Here is a 19929-nt window from a genome sequence, read left to right as displayed (position 1 = left end):
ATCACTCAGGGAGACGTCAAATGCACAGATTCTGGATCTTGATTCTGTGTCTAGGGCTGAGCGAATGTGTAGGTTTAATAAGTCCTCTGGGGGCGCCAGGGTGGCTCAGTTGGTTGAGTGCCTGACTCTTGATTTTGGCTAAGGTCACAATCCCAGGGACGTGAGATAGAACCCCACGTCAGGCTCTTTGCTGAGCACAGAGCCTGCTTAGGATTCTCTCTCCCTCTCTCTCTCTCTCTCCCTCTGTCCCTCTCCCCACTGTGTGCACACACTTTCTCTCCAAATAAACATTTAAAAAAAATAATAAAAAATAAAAAAGTAAAAAGTCCTCTGAAATGTGAACACAGACTTAATAGTTGATGACTGAAAAGCAATTGTTTTCAAATTATGACGGTATTAGGAAAATATGTATTTTTAACAGTCCTTGTCTTCTAAAGATACATTGGAAGCACTAATGGAATGAAATAATGCCTGACTATTGTCAGGGATGAGGAAAGAGGGTAGAGGGTACGTGACGCTGGCTGGGGTGACTGTGGGGACAGTGGTGTTTGGGACGGTCTGGGAGACCGCTATACTATTATGTCCACGGATATGGCCTTGAAAACTTTCTATCATATGAAAGCTACAAAAAAAATTAAAAAGCTCCCTAGGAAACCCTGATGACCACCAACTTTTGGAATCACAGTTGTAATCCAAGCACATCGCTAGCATTACAGAGGTTCCCTATAAGCTGGGCCGTTTGTGCTCAGCTATGGCATAGCGTGGTCTTCCTGCAGAAAACTCGCCGACGTGTCCTTCCGGCCAGTGGCGTCACATCAGGAAATCGTTTTATTGAAACAGGGCACTTAGAACACAGTTGACCCTTGATCAATGCAGGGGTCAGGCACGCCAGTGTCTCAGAGTTAGAAATACATGCATGATTTTTGACTTCCCCCAGCCTTCTCCACTGATAGCCTACTGTTGGCCAGAAGCCTTCTGATTACATAACAGCTAACACATACTGCATATTATACGCATGATATAATGTCGTCTCACAATAAGGTGAGAGAAACGTAAATGTGATCGAGAACATCTCAAGGAAGACAGAACACATTTGTAGTACGGGACTGTAAAAAATCCACGTGCAAGCGGACCAGTGCCATTCAAGCCCACGCTGTTAAGGGTCTGGGGGACAGTGAAGTGAGTAGGGGCAAGGGTGTCCAGAAGTACACCTGTCCGAGCCCGAGCTTCCTCTTCTACGGTTTGCCCCTCACACACGAGGGGCGTGGTTTCTAGGTTCTCTGATTCTATCCTTTTTCCCACATCTGTAGTCTGTTCTGAAGTAATTATTAACATTTCCACTTTGACCTTGGCCTGGCGGTCTCACTGCTCTATAGCAGGTGGGGGGGGGGTACATTCTTTCATCCTGCCTGATGTTTGAGAGCACTTTCAATGTGAAGACTCATGTGTTTCTGACACTCTGGAAAATTCCCACCTTTTATTGCTTTAATTATGTTTCTCTGCCATTCTCTTCGCTTCTCTGGAATTCTAATTAGAGTAGACTGAGCTCTCCTAGCCCATTGCTCTTGTCTTTCGTTGGACCCCTATCTTCAAAAACCTCTTCCCGTTCTGTTTTCCAGATGTGTCCCTCAGCACGTTTCTTCTTCCTTTTGTGTTTCCGTCAATCGCTACATTTATCATCTCTAGGATTTCCAGTTGGTTCTTTTTAAAAGTATGCTTGCTTTATTTCTGCCAGTTCTTTATTTCACAATTTCTTACCCCCTTCTATGAGTATTATCTCATCATATAGTTCTTTATGTTTCCTATACATGTATTTAAGCTCTTTTCGGAATGTTTCATTATTTTTGTTCTATCTGGAGTGAATTCATCTTTCAACTGCTGCTTTGGATGGTCCTTTAGCATTTGGTTTTTGCACACGTTTTGGAATTTGGGGCTGGTCAGCTCATCCTAGGTGGTGATTCTCACAGTCTCTCTCTCCCACTCTCGCAGTGCCCATGCCTCCCTCTGGCTAACAAAGACCTTGACCTGGTCCGAGTGGGGCCCTCACCCTGGAGCAAGACGTGCTGTCCTGGCAGGAGGCATCCAGATACACCACCGCCTGGCTTAGCACACCTCCGGTCAGAAGGCTGGGTCAGTGTTTCCTCCTCTCCCCGTGGGCACTGTCATTCCCACCACCCTACGGGACCTCAATTCCTTCCGGGATCTGCCTGCTCGGGGCCCCGGGTCCAGCAGGATGGCCCCTCCAGCTCCTTCCCACTGCTGTGCACTTCTGTCCAGATGCGGATCCTCAACGATGTCTGTGTTGTTTCCAGTACTCTCTAATTTTACATTTTCTCTGTCTTCCTCCTCTCATTGGTGTCTATTCAGAACAGGTGCACGTGCATGGCACCAGCGTTTCCACCACAAACACAACGCCATCCTGACCGAAGCCTTAGGCCACGATTTTCACTTTTCACAAAATTTTGCAACATTAGCACTTTTTAAAAACCTTTTTAACGTTTATTTATGAGAGAGAGAGAGAGAGAGAGAGGGAGAGAGCAGGGGAGGGCCAGAGAGAGAGGGAGACACAGAATCCGAAACAGGCTCCAGGCTCCGAGCTGTCAGCACAGAGCCCGACACGGGACTCGAACTCATGAACGAACAGTGAGATCATGACCTGAGCTAAAGTCAGACGCTCAACCGACTGAGCCCCCCAGGCACCCCAAGCACTTTTGAAAATGTTGATGTTGTACTGCATTTCCAAAAGCAAACACTTATAATTTGGTACTTTTGACTTCCAGAGATGCTGGTGGATAAAGGAGAGGCCGGGGCGAAGTCCGGAGATACTCTACTTCTGGGTTTCCCATGAACAAACACGTTTCTCAACATTCACTTCTCTTGGTTTCTCCAGTTCTTACTGCTGGTAAAGCATTTACGTCCATGCTTCCTTCATTTGGCCTGTGTTTTTACTTGCTTAAATAAACTTTAATGGGAGTTTGCATTTAAAAATGTTTTCTAGCAGGGCGCCTGGCTGGCTCAGTCGGTTAAGCGTCCGACTTCGGCTCAGGTCACGATCTCACACTCCGTGAGTTCGAGCCCCGCGTCGGGCTCTGTGCTGACCGCTTGGAGCCTGGAGCCTGCTTCCGATTCTGTGTCTCCCCCTCTCTCTGCCCCTCTCCTGCTCATGCTCTGTCTCCGTCTCAAAAATAAATAAATAAAAAAACATTTAAAAAATTTAAAAATTTTTTTCTAGCAAAATTATACATATTCTGTATATCAGCATACAATATGTACTGGACAATGACACATAATTTATACATTTATATAAGTAATTGCATGGCACTGTTTATTTATTTATATATTTCTATATCGTACCCACTTTCTAGGAGGAAACGGCACGAGCCGTGGAGAGTCATAGCTGACATATCTGTGCCATTTGCTTTCCTGAGGTCTGTCACATTCCTAATCTTTTCCCTGATACTTTATATTTCCCAGAGCCTACGCACATTGGGGCTGGAACCCGCCTTATTACATTTAGCTCACCTTAGAACCTGCCTTTCATAATGTCTCCCGCATTCTCTTCGCTTCTTTTGAATCAATGGCAACCAGTGGACGGAGTCACGTTAAAGCCGCTCAGTAGATCAAGACCCAGGGACGAGGCAGACACACGTTCTCCTTCCGGCCCCACTGTCGAGACCCTACCTTTTCTTATCTAGAGAACAGGCGAAAGGCTGGGTGGAAAATGTGGTTTCCGTGCTGCGGAGTCCAGCCTTGCAAAGATCACTCGCTTGACCGAGGGCTGGTGACTGTGGAGGGTGTGCCACTCCCCACAGCGGCCTCCACTCCAGTCCGCGGTTACTCAGCAAACGCTGGTTGCTGGCAAAGCACCGTGCTGCATTCAGTACTGGGAGTGGGGAACAGAAACAGACTCAGTAAGATGGGTCCTGGGCACTAAGGGGGCCTCAGGTAAACCAAAGTAACAAGAAGCGATTGTCCAACACATTAAGGGCAAGTGACCAGTGTTCACAAGGTATGATTCCCCTCTAACGTCTCACACACACACACACACACACACACACACACACACACACACCATCTATTTCCTTTGCATCCTGTGTAAATATCTTCTTTCTCTATTTAAGATTTGGTTGGTTTTGCAGCATTATCTTAATTTATAAAACGCTAGCAGACACACTGAACCACAGACGTTAGAGTTGGTAAGATTAAATTCCTATTTTAAGTCCTTTTCGTATCTCTGCTTTCTCTATGAAAACCCGTTTCCTGAAAATTCTGCCGGGTAACCTGAAAGTTAACTATCAACAACCTGGGAATACAACGCAGAAAGAATTTGCAGCTACGTTCCTCTGCTTATCAGTGAAGTAACAGGTACCCTACTTACTTCTGGAGACCATTCCTCTGGAATCTCTCTCTTTTCTTAAACTAACTTAACAACACTGACCTCCTAGCCATGGCTTAGGCAGAGGAAGAGTCTGGTTATCTAGCTTTCCATAGTAACTAACGTTCACCTGGCAGATAGCGTGGCAGGCAGTTCACCCAGCAAGTTTGCTTTTTGTAACTTTATCACATCCCTTCGCTTGAAGTTTTATGGGAAGACCATCCTCTGAGCTAACGGATCGAGCCAAAGTGCTCATAGATGATCTGGATGATTATGGGATTCAAATAGTTCAAAATGTGATTAATTTACTAAAATAGGAAGTTTATTAGTGGCTAGAAAACGAAATGACCTGTAGGTCATGAAACATACTTGATATGTTTGTACCTTTGTGCTTCTGAGATGGATTAAGCTCCTAATCTTTCTCTTGGCATTTTCTATTTTCCAGAGCTTGTGAAAATTGAGGCAGGAATAGGTTTATTACATTTGGTTGGTCTTGGAACCTGGTTTCTGTAATATTAAAAAAAAAATTTTTTTTTAGGTTCAGAGCTTAACCAGAATTTTAAAATATCATTATTTATTTGTTCTCATACATTTAGTCCCATTACATTGTACTTTAAAGTTTTAAGCAGATTTAAGTTTTACACAGAGATATTTACTTTTTTTAAAAAAATGTGTATTTATTTTTGAGAGAGAGAGAGAGACAGAGCAAGAGAGAGAGGGAGACACAGAATCCGAAGCAGGCTCCAGGCTCCGAGCTGTCAGCACAGAGCCCGACACGGGGCTTGAACCCACGAACCGTGAGATCGTGACCTGAGCGGAAGCCGGACGCTCCACTGGCTGAGTCCCCCAGGCACCCCAAGACAGAGATATTTAGAAATATTTGTAGATCAATGCAGATTTAGGCAGGAGCTCTTACTTTTTTAATAGTGTAACTGAAAATAAAATAATAGTTTAAAAAAAGAAAACCAAAAGCTAAATACAAACTTGAAAATACGTCTTAAAACAGACCCATAGATGAAAAAGATCTTTTAAGGACTTGCCCGATATAGCTTGGCTCACCTTCAGCCTAGTGTGTGATGTCACTTCTCTGATTCTCTGTCTGTAAAGTGGGGTCAATAATAAATTGTTTCATAAATAAATAAATAATAAAGAATAATAAATAATGAATTCATTTTTATACATCTCTTGACTAGCACTTAAATCCGATTTCTTAAATGTACCAGAACTCAGCAGTACGCTGAAAATAGAAGATCGTGTCTACTTACTTTTATAACGTAGCATCAAAAGTAACACAGGTCTCAGTATATTATCTTGAGGTCTTGGACAATGACCGTTAGCGGAAGAATGCCAGCCTGAACACTCTCATGGCCTAAATAGATACCGGCTCGTCACGACTTCCGAACTGTAGGTGTTCTATGGATTTCAGGTTGCTTTTAAACCTTTGTCTATAAACTCATGCTGGTTGGGATCTACTATGAATTGTAGTTTGGATGTTATTGTACCGCTCATACAACATACAGAGGGGGACTTTTGATGAGATTCTTGAAAACTGTAATAATTAACACTAAGAGCCTTCGGTGTTTCCCGTGTCACCCTGCGGGCATTTTGTGTGCGCCCTACATTTTGTGCATTTTTTATGACAAGAATAACACCGCAGGGCGCCCGTGCTTATCTTCTTGCGATACTGAGCTTCCTCTAGCAACACTATAGTGCACTTACTTTGGACCCCAGCAACCTACTCGCCAGCTTGGCAAGCTACGTAATTCTTTAAGGGCGAAGTCACTCTTGGGAACAGCACCATCAGGAATAAAGCTCTTACTGTCACCTCCGCTGACATTGTGGCTAATGACCCGCAGGGCACGTGGGGAACCTAGCTAGACAGTTCTGAGCGGCCCTGGCCCCCTGCTGGTCCCTACGAACACAAAACCAAACCAAAAGGAAACACAACTTGGGTCAAGAGAGCAGTGCCAGAACTTCAAGGTATGAAGGAACAGAATGCCAGAACATGAAGGTGGCATTCGTACACACAGGCTGTTCTGCAAAATCACCACGCTCCAATTTTGGGAAGGAAGACGACAGAACTGTGGAAGAATTCATTCCCCCATGGCACTGGTTCAACACCTCAGGCTTCTCTGCTGAAAAGCCTCCTTATGTCGCTCTACTGGACGAGTACAGTAGAAAAGAAAGCCGAAGACAAAACCCAGCAGGCATGATCGGATTCTCTTCTCTCCTACAAAAGAAGAAACCCGATGGGTGGAGAGAAAAACTATCTCCACACTGGAAGACGGAGTAATGACAAAAATAAAGAGGCTTTGTCAAATATAACTCACTGTTTTCATTACTTAGCTTTGGCATCTCAGAGACGAAGGCTTTTTGTTACAACACATCGCAGATCATATAAGAAACCAACTTCACCTGTATGCGTGGCACGGAGGACATAGTCTGTTGGAATGTGTTCTGCAGCCAGAAAAACATTTTTGAGGGGCGGGGGGGGGGGAGGGCTAGGGGGCAGTTAAAGAGGAAGCAGCTAATGAGACAAACATTCCTAAAATTAGAAAACTTGCTACTGAAATTAATTTTAGGTGTCCACATCAAGCGGGACACTTAGAGGCTTTACCGTCGGGGGTTAAGGGGTAGCAGAAAAAGGGAAGGTCAAATGACTCTTCCCCTCTCTATCATTTTAAGTTTGCAAACTCCGTGCTCTGCATCTGTGGAGTTTTGTAGACTCATTTTTCTCATTTGCCTGAGAAAAGATGTGTTATCTGAGTGGATACACACCAGGGGAGCTGGACACCCTAGCTTCACCCTGCCCTGCATGGAAATAGCGGACAACAGCGTGGAGGCCTCAGCAGGAGAGCAGAGGAGAGGCTGGCCTCCCAGAGCACGGCAAGGGTTTCACAAACCTCATCTCTGAAATACACGCACACACCATGATAATTCACCCTCCTCAGAAGAAAGCAGCTCCAGGACGTGCGCTCTGATTTGACCCCAACAAAAAGGGAATCGCCCCGGATGGGGTCCGTTGCTGACCAAGAGACACCCGCGGGAAACCGGGCGGGGTGACAAGGGAGCAGGACACAGGCCCTGCTGCATAGGTCAGTACCTGCCAGACTCCCGCGCCCTCCAGCCCGCCCTCGGGGAGTTTTGCCTGCGTTCTTCTGTCCCTCCACCCTTGACTGCCCACACCCATCCGTCCCGGACCAGCCCCGCCCGGGCGAACCCGGCACCACCCCTCGGAGCCCAGCCCCGCCCGTCGGAACCCAGCACCCTCCCAACCCAGCCCCGCTCGTCGGAACCCAGCACCCTGCAAACCCAAATTGTCGGAGCCCAGCCCCACCCGTTCGAACCTAGCCCCCTCCGAACCCAGCCCCGCCCGTCAGAACCCAGAACCCTGCAAACCCAGCATCCCCGCAGTCCGGCACCCTCCAGCCCAGCACCGTCGGAACCCAGACCCACGCGTTCCAACCCAGCCGCGTCGGAACCCGGCACCCGGCGAACCAGCGCCATCGGAACCCAGCAGCGTCCGAACCCCGCCCCCCCGCCCGAGCCCCGCCCCGCCCGCCCCTCGACCCCCGCCCCGGCCCCGGCCCCGGCCCCGCCCCGCCCCGGCGCGCAGGAGGTGAGGCGGCCCGGCGCGCGGCGGCCTGTCGGCGGCCGGCGCAGCAGCACCTAGCGGAGGCCGCCCGAGGTGCGGCGGCGCGGGCGCGCGGGGGCGGGCACGCGGGCGCGGGGGCGCGCACGGCGGGCGGGGCGGGGCGGGGCGCGCGGGCGGCGTGTGCGGGCGCTCGGGCGCACACCGGCCGGCGGGGCTGACGCGGGGCGGGCCGGCTGAGGCGGCCGAGGCGGCCGAGGCGGCCGAGGAGCCCGGGAGCCCGAGGAGGCTGCGGAGCCCGCGGGGCGGCCGGGCGGAGGCGGCCGAGCGCGGGGCGGCCGGGCCCGCGGACCTGTGGGCGCGCGCGGTCCCACCCGGCCCGGCCCCGACCCCCGCGGCGGCGCGGGCCGAGGAGCGCGGCCGGGAGGATGTCGGCGGGCGGCCGCGACGAGGAGCGGCGGAAGCTGGCCGACATCATCCACCACTGGAACGCCAACCGGCTGGACCTGTTCGAGATCAGCCAGCCCACCGAGGTGAGCGTCCTTCCCCTCCCGGGGCCGCCCCTCCCCCTCCGCCGAGCCCCTCAGGCCGCCCCGCTCCCCGAGCCCCGGCGGCGGCGCCCCCCCACCCCCCCCGCCGCCGACCCCGCCCCCGGGCCCCACTCTGCGCCCCGGGGCCCGGGTGGTGGCGGGGGGGGGGGGGGGGAGATCCCCGCGCGGGGCCGGGCGCGGGTGCGGCGGCGTCACCTGTGCCGCGGGGGGCGGGGGGGGTCGCGTGCCCCGCGGGGAACCGGGGGCGCGGTCGCGGGCCCGGCCGGGGGTTGGGGGCCGGGGGGGCGGGGCCGGGGGCGGGGTCGGCGGGCAGAACGCGGGGGGCGCGGGCCGGGCTCGGGGGGGGGGGGGGGGGGGTCGCGGTTGGGCGGGGGGTCGCGGGCCGGGCGCGGGGGTCGCGGGCCGAGAGGCCCTGCGGCGGGAGGCGGGCGTGACTTTACCGCGTTTCCCCCTGACTGCGGCGCGGGGTCCGCGGCGCTCCGGGCTGTGGGTAGCGCGGACCTTTGTCACTCGGGCGAGCATGTGACCGGCGGTGTTTTGCTCCAGTGGGTTTGCAAACTCGGGGGTTGCCAGCCGCGAGAGTAGAGTAAATATCAGGAAAGTTCTAATCGTGCGCATTTGCTGATAACGCGGCCCGGAATTGAACTCCCTTGGAAAGAAAGGCTTTCTCGCATTCGTCGCCGGCCTCCCAGGTTGAAGCCGGAGCGCCCCTCCCCCCGCCGGGCCGGGCCCCGGGGCGGGCGTCCGCGGTGACCCGGCGGGGCGGGGGCGGGGCCGGGCAGGGTCGCTCGGCGGCTCCCGGGCCTCGCCGGGGGGCGCCCAGCCCTGGGCGTGCTCCCGGGAAGAGGAGGAAGTCACACTCGCTCCTGGCCCAGGACAATGGCAGTTGTTTATGGCCGAGCGGCTGGAAGGCTTTCCAGGGTTTTTGCGGGCTGGGTTCGAGTCCCGCTCAGCCGGGACCGGAGGGGTCGTGCGGGTTAGGGTGGAGGTGAACGCTTGCGGGCGAGTGCGGATCCCGGGCGTAGCCGTGCGGTGCACCTTGCACCGGGCGCCAGCACTCCGGGGGGACTGTTTTCCCAGCACCTAGCCTTGATTGGCTCCAACAGCCACTTCAGGGTCGGTGTTATTTGCTCCCACACCAGCCTTCAGGCGCCCATCGAGTGGGCACAGGTGAACATTGTCGTGAGCATTCTCTCCTGTCGCCAGACGCCAGCTCGTCCGTTTGAGTAACGTTGACGTTTCCGTGTTCAACCTCTTGGTCTTGTCTGCGGTGGAGGGATTTCTTCCGCCTTGCTGGGCAGAGCCATTCATCTCAGTCCTTGCTTGAATATTAATATGCATTGTGAGCTTCGCTTGCCAGTTTCCACCCTGGTAAGTTAGTCCTGATTCACAGCCCATCCTCCCAAATGATTTTCACTTAGGTCCTAGGAGGCACACTGGTAACACGTACTCGTGTTCGTTCGTAGACTTACCAGCACGTCTTCTGAAAGGCGACGGTCGGGCAAGAATTTGACTCTTCGTACGATGTTGTCTTTGAGAACAATGGGTTCATTTTTCTTCTCTCTGGTTAAAAAAATTCGGATGTAAAATATTTTCTTGGAACGTGGTTGTTTTGTTTTTCTGTATGAATGAACCTATTTATAATCGTGTTTTTTAGAGATTTCCCAAGTCTGGTTGAGAAAAGGAAGAGTTTTTCAATTTAGTAATAGATATTTCAGTTTACTGTTTGAGATTTTGAATTCAGTTGGCATGTTAAAAAACCTAAACCAGAATCAGATTGTAGTTAATTGGTTTCAAAAAATTCCATTTTTAAGCACTCACTTGAAACTTTTTCTCTATTCTCTTAGAGATATTAGTAGTTACTAAAACTGGCCTGTCATTTGGAGAGGTACTTTTTATTTTCCATGGTTACTCTGAGGGTGAAAAGTGCCTCTGTAAGTGTCTTGAAGCAAAGCAAATTTGAAGGACTATTTTGGATCGTGGTCGTGAATTTCAGTTAGTTTTTCTCCCCACTTATGCTTGGTCTCTTTTTAGAAATGATCCTCCAGAATTATATGGGAGAGCTTTTCATAACAAAGAAAATTGGCTTTTAAAAATGTCTTTGTGTTATTTATATTAGTTTTTTCATTCTCTAGAACCTCATTCATGCTTAATATTAAGTTTTTTGGGGAATCTTTGCATACTATTAAATTTATTCTGGCCTTGGAAGTTGACTTTCACATTTAACATGTTGTATTTTTCATTATGATGCAGGTAAACCTTCATGTTAGTGTTTCTCTAAACCAGTGTTTCAAGGCTCACGGGTTCCCATTGCTGTATCTAAACTCATGTCTAGAAGTTTGTACCATCTGATGATGAATTGTTACTCTGTTTGGCCATCACAAATCATTTTCCTTAGTTTTCTACAAGAATGTAAGCACGATCTAGGCCTTTGTTATTTTCAATAAATGTTAGGCAAATTTACTCCAGAATTTGACTTTAACAATGCGCTTTAAGCCTCCTTATCTTTAAATATTTGGATAATCTTTCCATGTACGGATAGGAGAGTATAGTTGTGGTTTATTTTCTGTTGTTTGCTTTTCTGAGGAGGAGGGTACAGTGATCAGTATTTGTTATCAAATTGTATAACTATGTTAATCATCTGTGACTGGTGATTTCGGGCAATCCTGATAATCACTGATAATTCTGTGGCTTCTGTGTTTAGTAAATTGATAAACTTGGTGTTTGGATTACATTACTTTTTAAGAAAATCTGAGTACGTTCTAAAATCGACCTGGTTAATAAGTTTACTTTTTTCTTTCAGATTCACATTTATGTGTAGGAGAGCTTCCACGCAAAAAGCAGGTCATATCTTACCGCGTATTTTTCAACCCCTTCCTCACTTGGCTCCTAGATTCTTTTGGAATTTTAAAACGAGAGTTGATCTAAACTTAACGTTGACATTTTATCACTAGGAGATTGGTGTTAAGTTGAATTAAGGTCTTGATTCCTGTGGAAAACGATGGCTCCTAATAAAATCTTAAAGCTTTTTAGTCCTGTTCTTTTCTTAATATTGAGGCTTGCTTTCTTTTCGTGATTTCTTGCTACTTGTCCTGGTAGAACACTTCTTGCTCATCTTCACTTCTGCCTTCGCGGGAGAGGGCTTCTCTGGTTCCCCAGAGGTCTCCGTCTGGCTTGTGGCGTTCTCTTGTTTAACTCATCCCAGTCTTGTCGTTCGTTGTAGCCCTTGGTTTGTGTTTCTCTTCCTGATTTCATGAGAGCAAGAGCTTAGGAATTTACTCTTGTGGAAAAGCAGCGGTGAATACGGCGTCCTTTCCGTACACACCTTTACTCCTGACCAAACGTGGGGCATATGCATCTTAAAAACTGACTGCAATGTATTTGTTAGGCTTTTAAAGATTTATCTTTTCACGTGTTTCTCTTTTGCATAAAGGTTACACCTAAATGCAAAAACTATTCTAGGCGGTGGACCCTTTTACTTCGTGAGGTGGTTCTTAAAGTCAGTTTTTTAAAAATAATTTATTGAGCTCATTGTCTTCTTTTTGCCCCGATGGGAAAAAATAATCTAGAATTTGCACAGACACCCACATGTGCTTTGTTGAAGGTGAATGTGTCATATTTTAATATTCTGGTTAATCTGGGGAAGTAAGGCGGTGATTCATGTTACCCAGAGGTGTGCGTAAAAAACAACTTCTGGTTTGTCAGCAGAGGTGGAGTAGGAAGTAGTGATAAGTTGCATAATTTATAGCTCCATCTATGTTCCAGACTGGTACTTAGGTTGTACCTATGCTGCATCATACCCCTGAACTGTATTTGAGACTGTTTTGAAAACAGCAGTTGGGCTGTTGAACATCGATACTTCAGAAGATCCCTTTTGTTGGTGACTAATACATAATGATACAGGCAGTGGCCGATGATGTGTTTGTAGTATTTATAGGCATCTCTGTCTTTTTTTTTTGACTTGGAACTCAGTGGTGGTTGTAACCTTTTTTTTTTTTTTTTTTTTAACCTTTCTTTCCTGTAATAACTGGTTGAGTTTTAGGTCTGTATGGGTGTGAGCCGGTCAGTCTGAGGTGAAACCCTTGTCTCACATCGTCTCACGTCTTAAATTGAAACCGCATCGAGCCCAGCTTCAATTTGCTCTCCTCTTGCCGATGAAAACTAATTTTAATTTCTGCAGTTTATAGACTTAATGGCAGGTAACTGTCGTAACTGGTCTTTTCTAGAACTGTCAAGTTTTGGTTGCGGTTAATAGCACAGCAGTGGAAGTGGCTCTGCCGTCTTCTTGAAAGAGTCAGAGTCACAGACGGTCAGGGCATGTACCAAGTTGGTGAGAAGCTGCAGAAGAGAAGGCTTGGTGTTATGTCGTTAAGGATTTAATCGAGCAGTTGTGCGCAAAACGTTATTACCAGGCATTGGTGATTCTGTTTATAAACAGTCTTACCAGACTTGAGCTTAGGCATGAAGTCAGAAAATGCTAAAAAGTAATCCTAGCAATTATCGTGATGTAAATCTGTTTTCCTTTATTGTAAATGAAATGGATACGAATACTACTCATGGTACATAAAGCTAAACTGATCTCTTGAATAACTGAAAATTATTTTCAGGTTAGGTAAATTCTGTTGATTTTTGTTCAAAAGTTTGCTGTTTCTCTTATTTTCCTGGCCGATTGTAGTTAGGATATGCTCATTCACCTTGAAGAAGCCTAGGAGAGAGCTGAAGAATTGACCTGCATGTACACTTGAGTTAGATTCTAAGCAGTTCGGCCACATCTCCCAGACCCATCAGCCAGGTCGGGGTGCACCCCCCGCCTGTTAGCTGCCACTGAGGGCTGGCGGACCTGAGAATCCATCGGTGGGCTTCTAGCTAGGATCCCCGTATGTATGAGTTGATGGCAGGTGTGGGCGTGTTGTCAAAGCTGGACCGTCTTTATGCATTACTGTGAATGAGCAGAAGCTTGTCTTAACATTTCCAGTCCTGCCTCGGGGCTAAATCAAGCAGGCCGAGGGCTAGCGAGGGGTTTCGTGAGGGCTTTCCTTTGCCCGTCTCGGTCATCTGGTCGAGGTTTGGTTCTAGCAACGATACAAATGTGAAACTTCACTCGGCATTTTGGCATATGTGATTGACCAAAATTGTGTTAGAATTTAACTTAGGAAGTACACGTACTTTTTAAGGTGAAATAGCCCACGTCGAAGATATTTTCCTGATAGTTGACTCCAGAACGTAAGGATAATTTGAAGTTTCATACTTGCAAGTTTACAGGTGTGTGTCATGAATGAAATTATTTAGAGGAACTGAAATTGAGTAGCTGGCTGTGACTGGAAAGTAGCCAAGACTTCTGTACTTTTGTTCAAAAAAAAATTTGGTGTCAAAGAAAATTACATTGCGTGGCCTACAGAAAATGACGTGAACTTCTGTTGCACTTGTTTGCAGGGTCATGTTTTTACGTTCATTTACACACAGCACGCTTCACTGTGGCGTGTGTGTGTGTGTGTGTGTGTGTGTGTGTGTGTGTGTGAGTGAGAGTGATGAAAATGCAGTTGCCATACAACATTATTAGTTTCAGGTATACAACATAGTGACCCAGCATTCGTACCCATTTACGGACATGAGGAGGAGATTCCACACTAAACCTGCCTACCACCTGTCACCGTTCAGAGTTGTTACGTGTCATTAACTAAAGTCCCTACGTTGTGCGTGATATCTCCAGGTCGTATTTATCTTGTAAATGGAAGTTTGTACCTTTCACTCTCCTTCCCTTCTTTTGTCCCTCCTCCACCCCCTCTCGCCTCTGACAATTATTTTATGTATCTTTGAGTCTATTTCTATTTTTGTTGTCACTGGTGGTGTTTGTTAACGCTTTTCAGACTTCACGTAAGTGGAGTCATATGGTATTTGTGTTTCTCTGACTTACTTAGCATAATACTCTCCAGGTCTATCCATGTTGTTGTAAATGGCAAGATTTTATTTTTTTTAATGGCCGAGTAATAATCCATGGTGTATGTATACCACATCTTTATTCAAATTCATACATTGATGACCACTGAAGTTGCTTCCATATCTGGGCTGTAGTAAATAAGACTACAGTGAACAGAGGGGTGCCTGTATCTTTTTGAATTAGTCTCTTGGTTTTCTTTGGATAAATACCCACAAGTGGAGTTGCTGGATTGTATGGTGGGTAGTTCTATTTAAAAATTTTTGAGGAACCTCCGTACTGTTTTCCACAGTGGCTGCACCACTTTGCATTCCCACCGACAGTGCACGAGGGGTCCCTCTTCTCCGCATCCTCACCAACAGCTGTTATTTCTTGTCTCTTGGGTAACAGCCACCCTAACAGGTGTGAAGTGTAGCTTCTTGGGGTTTTGCTTTGCGTTTTCCTGATGAGGACTAATGTTGAGCATCTTTTCATGCACGTGTTGGCCTTCTGTATGTCTTCTTTTGAAAAATGTCCATTCACAATTTCTGCCCATTTTTTAAAAATGTTTATTTATTTTGAGACAGAGAGAGTGCACGAGTGGGGGGGGGGCAGAGAGGAGAGAGAAAATATCTTAATCAGGGTCGGCGCTGGCCGCTGCGCTGGCCACGCAGAGCCCGATATGGGGCTCGAACTCACAGACCCTGATCAGGATCATGACCTGAGCCGAAATCAAGAGTCGGACGCTTAACCGACTGAGCCACCCAGGTGCCCCCAGATAAAAAAAAAATCTCTGCCTATTTTTTAATTGATTTTTTTCTTTCACTATTGCATTGTGTGAACTCTTTGTTTGGGTATATGTGATATGTGGTTTGCAAGTATTTTCTCCCATTGTGTACATTACCCCCCCCCCTTTTTTTTTGATGGTTTCCTTTGCTCTGCCGAATCTTTTTAATTTGATGTAGTTTTATTCATTTATTTTTGCTTTTGTTGCCCTTGTCTGAAGAAACAAATCCAAACAGATATTGCTCAGACCAGGATCCAAGAATTTACTGCCTGAGTTTTCTTACAGGAGTTTTATAGTCTCCCATCTTATAGATAAGTTTTTATTGATCCATTTTGAGTTTATTTTTGTATATGGTAAAAGAAAGTGGTCCGGTTGGTTTCATTTTTTGGTATGTAGTTGTACAGTTTTCCCAACACCATTTATTGAAGGGACTGTTTTTTCTGGGTTGTATAATTCTTTTTCCTTTGGTGAAGATTAATTGGCTGTATAAATGTGGGTTTATTTCTGAATTCTCTGTTCTGTTCCATTGATCTGTGTGTCTGTTTTTGTGCCAGTGCCATACTGTTTTGGCAGCTTCATAGGTAGAGTTTGAAACCAGGGAGCATGATACCTCCAGTCTCGTTCTTCCTTCTCAAGATTGCTTTGACTGTTTGGGGTCTTTGGTGGTTCCATAGAAATTTAAGAATTATTCTAGTTTTGTGAAAAATACCTTGAGTATTTTGATAGGGATTGCATTGAATCTATAGATTGCTTTGGGTAGTATGGACGTTTTAACCATATTCTTCCCTCAGGTTGGGAACCCTTCCATTGGAAGAATATTCTTCCAACCAGTGGGCATGATATATCTTTTCATTTGTGTTGTCTTTCGTTTCTTTCATCAGCGTCTGTAGTTATAAGTGTATAGGTCTTTCTCCTCATCAGCGTCTGTAGCTATAAGTGTATAGGTCTTTCTCCTCCTTGCCTAAATTTATACCTAGGTATTTTATTATTTTTGGTGCAATTGTGCCTGGGATTGTTTTCTTAATCTCTCTTTTGAAGTCCATTAATGGTGCATAGAAATGCAACAGATGTTTGTGTATTTGTGTCCTGCAACTTTACCGAATACATTTATTCCAATAGGATTCAAATAGTATGATGAATAAAAATGGAGAGAGTGCGCGTCCTCGTTTCGTTCCTGATCTTAGAAGAAAAACTTTTGGCTTTTCACAGTTAAGGATATTAGTTGTGGGTATGTTATATGTGGCCTTTATTATATTGAAGTACGTTTCCTCCATGTTGGGAGTTGCTTTTTAAATGTTGTCGTGGCATTATCGTTAAGAGAGAACCGTATGGAACGTACGTGAGTAATAATTCTGCCAGGACAAGAGGAGTAAACTGGAATTGTCTGCGTTAACTCTAGGTGTGAACGAGATGAATTTGCTTAAACTTTTTTCAGTTTCTGACGTTTCAAACTTCCTTAAGTTTATTATTGCTGCTAGTGCCCAGTTGACCTAGGCAGAACGGACAAGACCATTTTTATAGAATATCAGATATTTTCTTTGTGTTTTCTAATTTTTTTAAATATTTATTCATTTTTGAGAGACAGACAGAGTGTGAGTGGGGGAGGGGCAGAGAGTGAGAGGGAGACACCTAATCCGCAACAGGCTCCAGGCTCTGAGCTGTCGGCACAGAGCCCGACGCAGGACTCGAACTCCTGGACCACGAGATCACGACCTGAGCTGCAGTCGGGTGCTCCACACCTGAGCCACCCAGGCGCCCCTTTCTTTGTGTTTTTGAAGCCATCCTCCATTTTGGGAGCCAGAAGCACACCGCCAGGGGGCAGAGCGCTGCTGAGTGTAGCTTCTCACCATCCGTGCTGACAAGGGCATGACGGGTAGAAGTCTTGTCTTGCTTTCTAAAATTTCATCTGAGAGTCTTACTGTTTATGTAGTAAAAGACGGTTTGACTCCTAAAACGAAGACCCGTGAAAAAATGCTCATTCGTTAGTCTTGTTTGGGTGTTTATTGGTTCGGAGCAGCCCAGCTAGCTTGTTATGTTCAGAATTGTAGCTTATTGTTCTCCGTTGCTTGATTCCGTACATGTTTTGCTAATAGAAGATTAGATTTTTGCTTTTTCCAAATGTAAACTGTTGTTCCTTGTAAGAATGTACTTTCTCTTTACTCTTGTTTGCTATGAGTGGTACTTTCCATGGTGACCTACTTACTATTCTTTTCATTTCCTGATTTTTATGAGAGAACCAATAAAATTTGTCTTATAATTTCTTTTTGTGCCCTGTTATCAGTCACGGTTTTGGTGCTGAGACTTCAGATTGTCCATTTTTCCCGTTGCTTTGAATCTGGTTCCATATGTTGAGAAAACGAGGAGGGAGCAAAAATGCAAATACTGTCGGATACAGTCAAATATTTAAAAACCATTGTATTCTTAAACCGTGTGACTTCTGTGTACGTGTTTGGTATAAAGCCTGTGCATGGGGAAGATGTCTTTCAAACATGTTATTTTTATGTATTATCTGATGACTTTCTGAGTGCAGCCGACTTCTAGACCAGTGCTTGTAACCAGTACCGTGATTTTACGTGAGCTTTCTAATGAGTTTTTAGGCTACATTACATTTTCACTTTAATGAATTTTTGTATTGGCAAAAACTTGGGGTGACTTTTGGGGTGATTGTTTTTAAGAGACATGGGTGATAAGAGAATCAGTTATATGAAGGTTTTTGGTTTGAGCCTAAGTATTTCAATTTCTGCTGCTCATTCTTCTTTTCAAGATCCTTTAAAAATATTTTTTATGTTCTGTTACATTAGAGTTTGTCTGTCTTGTTCTTTGAATGTATCTTTTACCCACGCATGGTTTTGTTGTCGCGCATTGACCGTTTAGGAAATACTGGTTCACTGACTTAGGTGGATTTTCTGAGTGTTGACACGTTTCTTTAAACAGTATCAAAATATCACATTTGTTAATACTACGGTGGATCAGAAAAAAGTCAACTTCCTACCAAAGCTCAGATTTTATAGTTGGCAGCCCTTGGAGGGCCAGGCCTGCTCATCCACGTGTGAGGAAGTGCTTGCCAGACGCGCAGGCCCCTGTAGATGCGGCTCGTCGGTCACCGTTGCACGTGAAAGCGTGAGCCCGTGGAAAAATGGGCTCGGTCTGCTCACGACTTGGAAAGGTCCCAGGTGCTCTTTCTTGAGAGCTCCATGACACTTGGGGTGTGGCCCACGGAGAGTTTTTCCTGGCGTGGGGCACAGGTTATTGAACCAACGTGTGCTCGGGAGTCAGATGTTCATAAAAGTAGTCATTTTTTTCTGTTTTATCAAAGACACTCGTCAGTGAAACCGCACCCCCATTTTTGAAGTGTGAATTCATAGCCATGATAAATTCATTGACTTAGTACAGTTCGATGCTGCTGCCTTGATTTGTGCTAAGGGGCCATCAGTCTGACCCGTCATTGCTTTGAGCATTAGCGCAGGTGCCGACACAATGACGGCGGCTGATGCTAAATACGGGATTCATGTGAACACGTTTTGACTCTGTGGTTGACTGGAAGGGATCTGAGGGAAGCCCGGGGACTCCTAGACTGTGGTTTGTGAGCTCTGCCCTACAATACTTAGTCTTAGGGATTTTGGTTTGTATTTGAAGGTAGATGTTAAAGCCTTCACGGTAAACATTCATGGTATTTTCCAACTATGGCTCTAAAATTAACATACGTCTCATTTAAAATGTGAATGTCGCTCAGTATGATGGAAGGGTGGATTTCCACATGTATTTTTTTTTTGCAGTTCTTATATATCTGATTGTTTTCTATGTGAGTACCTATTTTAAGTTTTACTTGTCAGTAATAAGATGCCAGAATTTATGTTTTTGTTATTGAAAATACCATCGCATGACTGAGCTACAGGCCACTCCCACCCACAGGTCAGTTCCCGGTTCAGAGAACGGCGCGGGCTAACGTCTTCCAAGTTTTAGGGTGGGCGGATGGGTTGCTCAGTGTGGGCTTATGTCTTCTGGCACTTGTGTGTCCTTTCTTTCTCTCCTTCCCACATTCAAAGTCTGAATCATGCCAACCACTGACTCGGTAAGGATGTTTCTTTACTACTGTTTTCCCTTAGTTTTAGTGTATTTCCTGAGATACAGATAAGCGTACAAGCACAGAGAGATAGTAATCATATTCCAAAACCTGCCACGCACAATACGGAATTTTCAGACTTCAAAGTAATATGTAAGTATATGACTTTTAAAAAATGCGTGTGGTAAAAACAATATTAGAATATTGAATTTATGTTTAAGATTACCAACACTGAAGATTAATTTATTTACTCGGTGGCAACTCGTTTTGCAACAGATATATTGTGTTATTAACATACTGCTAGGTGTAAATTCACTTTGATTTTTTGGTGACCATTTCCTTTTTATAAAAAGCATGACTAAATTATTTTGATTATAATTATTTTTGACCACTTAATGAAATGTATTTATTAGTATACATATTGTTTTAATTTATCAGGGTAATAAAATACAGATAAGAAATCCTATTTGCTGAATAAGTGAATTTGTAAATAATTCCTTTGTCGATCAACTAAGCTTCTGCTTATTCAAGATGTGGAGCTTGCCAGGGGTACCATGGACAGTGTTTTTACAGTTAACGTTTAGGACTTCAACTATTTAAAAATGTGTTTTTAATTCAAGTTTGGCAAAGGTGGCCTTGTTGAGTTC

At 45.9% G+C, this 19929-nt stretch overlaps 1 protein-coding gene across 1 annotated transcript in view; it reads left to right on the top strand.

The window, feature by feature from the left end:
• The first annotated feature begins 8152 nt into the window (after positions 1–8152).
• Positions 8153–19929, top strand: part of AFDN (afadin, adherens junction formation factor) — a 138606-nt gene continuing 126829 nt past the window's right edge. Inside the window, 1 exon segment of the mRNA XM_053904283.1 lies at positions 8153–8500. Coding sequence (XP_053760258.1) covers positions 8396–8500 — 105 coding nt within the window. The 5' untranslated portion in view covers positions 8153–8395.

The sequence above is a fragment of the Panthera pardus genome, unplaced genomic scaffold, assembly GCF_024362965.1.
Source record: "Panthera pardus isolate Hobbes unplaced genomic scaffold, ASM2436296v1 HiC_scaffold_17, whole genome shotgun sequence".
In the NCBI taxonomy this organism is placed as follows: Eukaryota; Metazoa; Chordata; class Mammalia; order Carnivora; family Felidae; genus Panthera; species Panthera pardus.
Note: the sequence above shows the minus strand (reverse complement) of the source record. Positions and strands in the feature narration are given on the sequence as shown.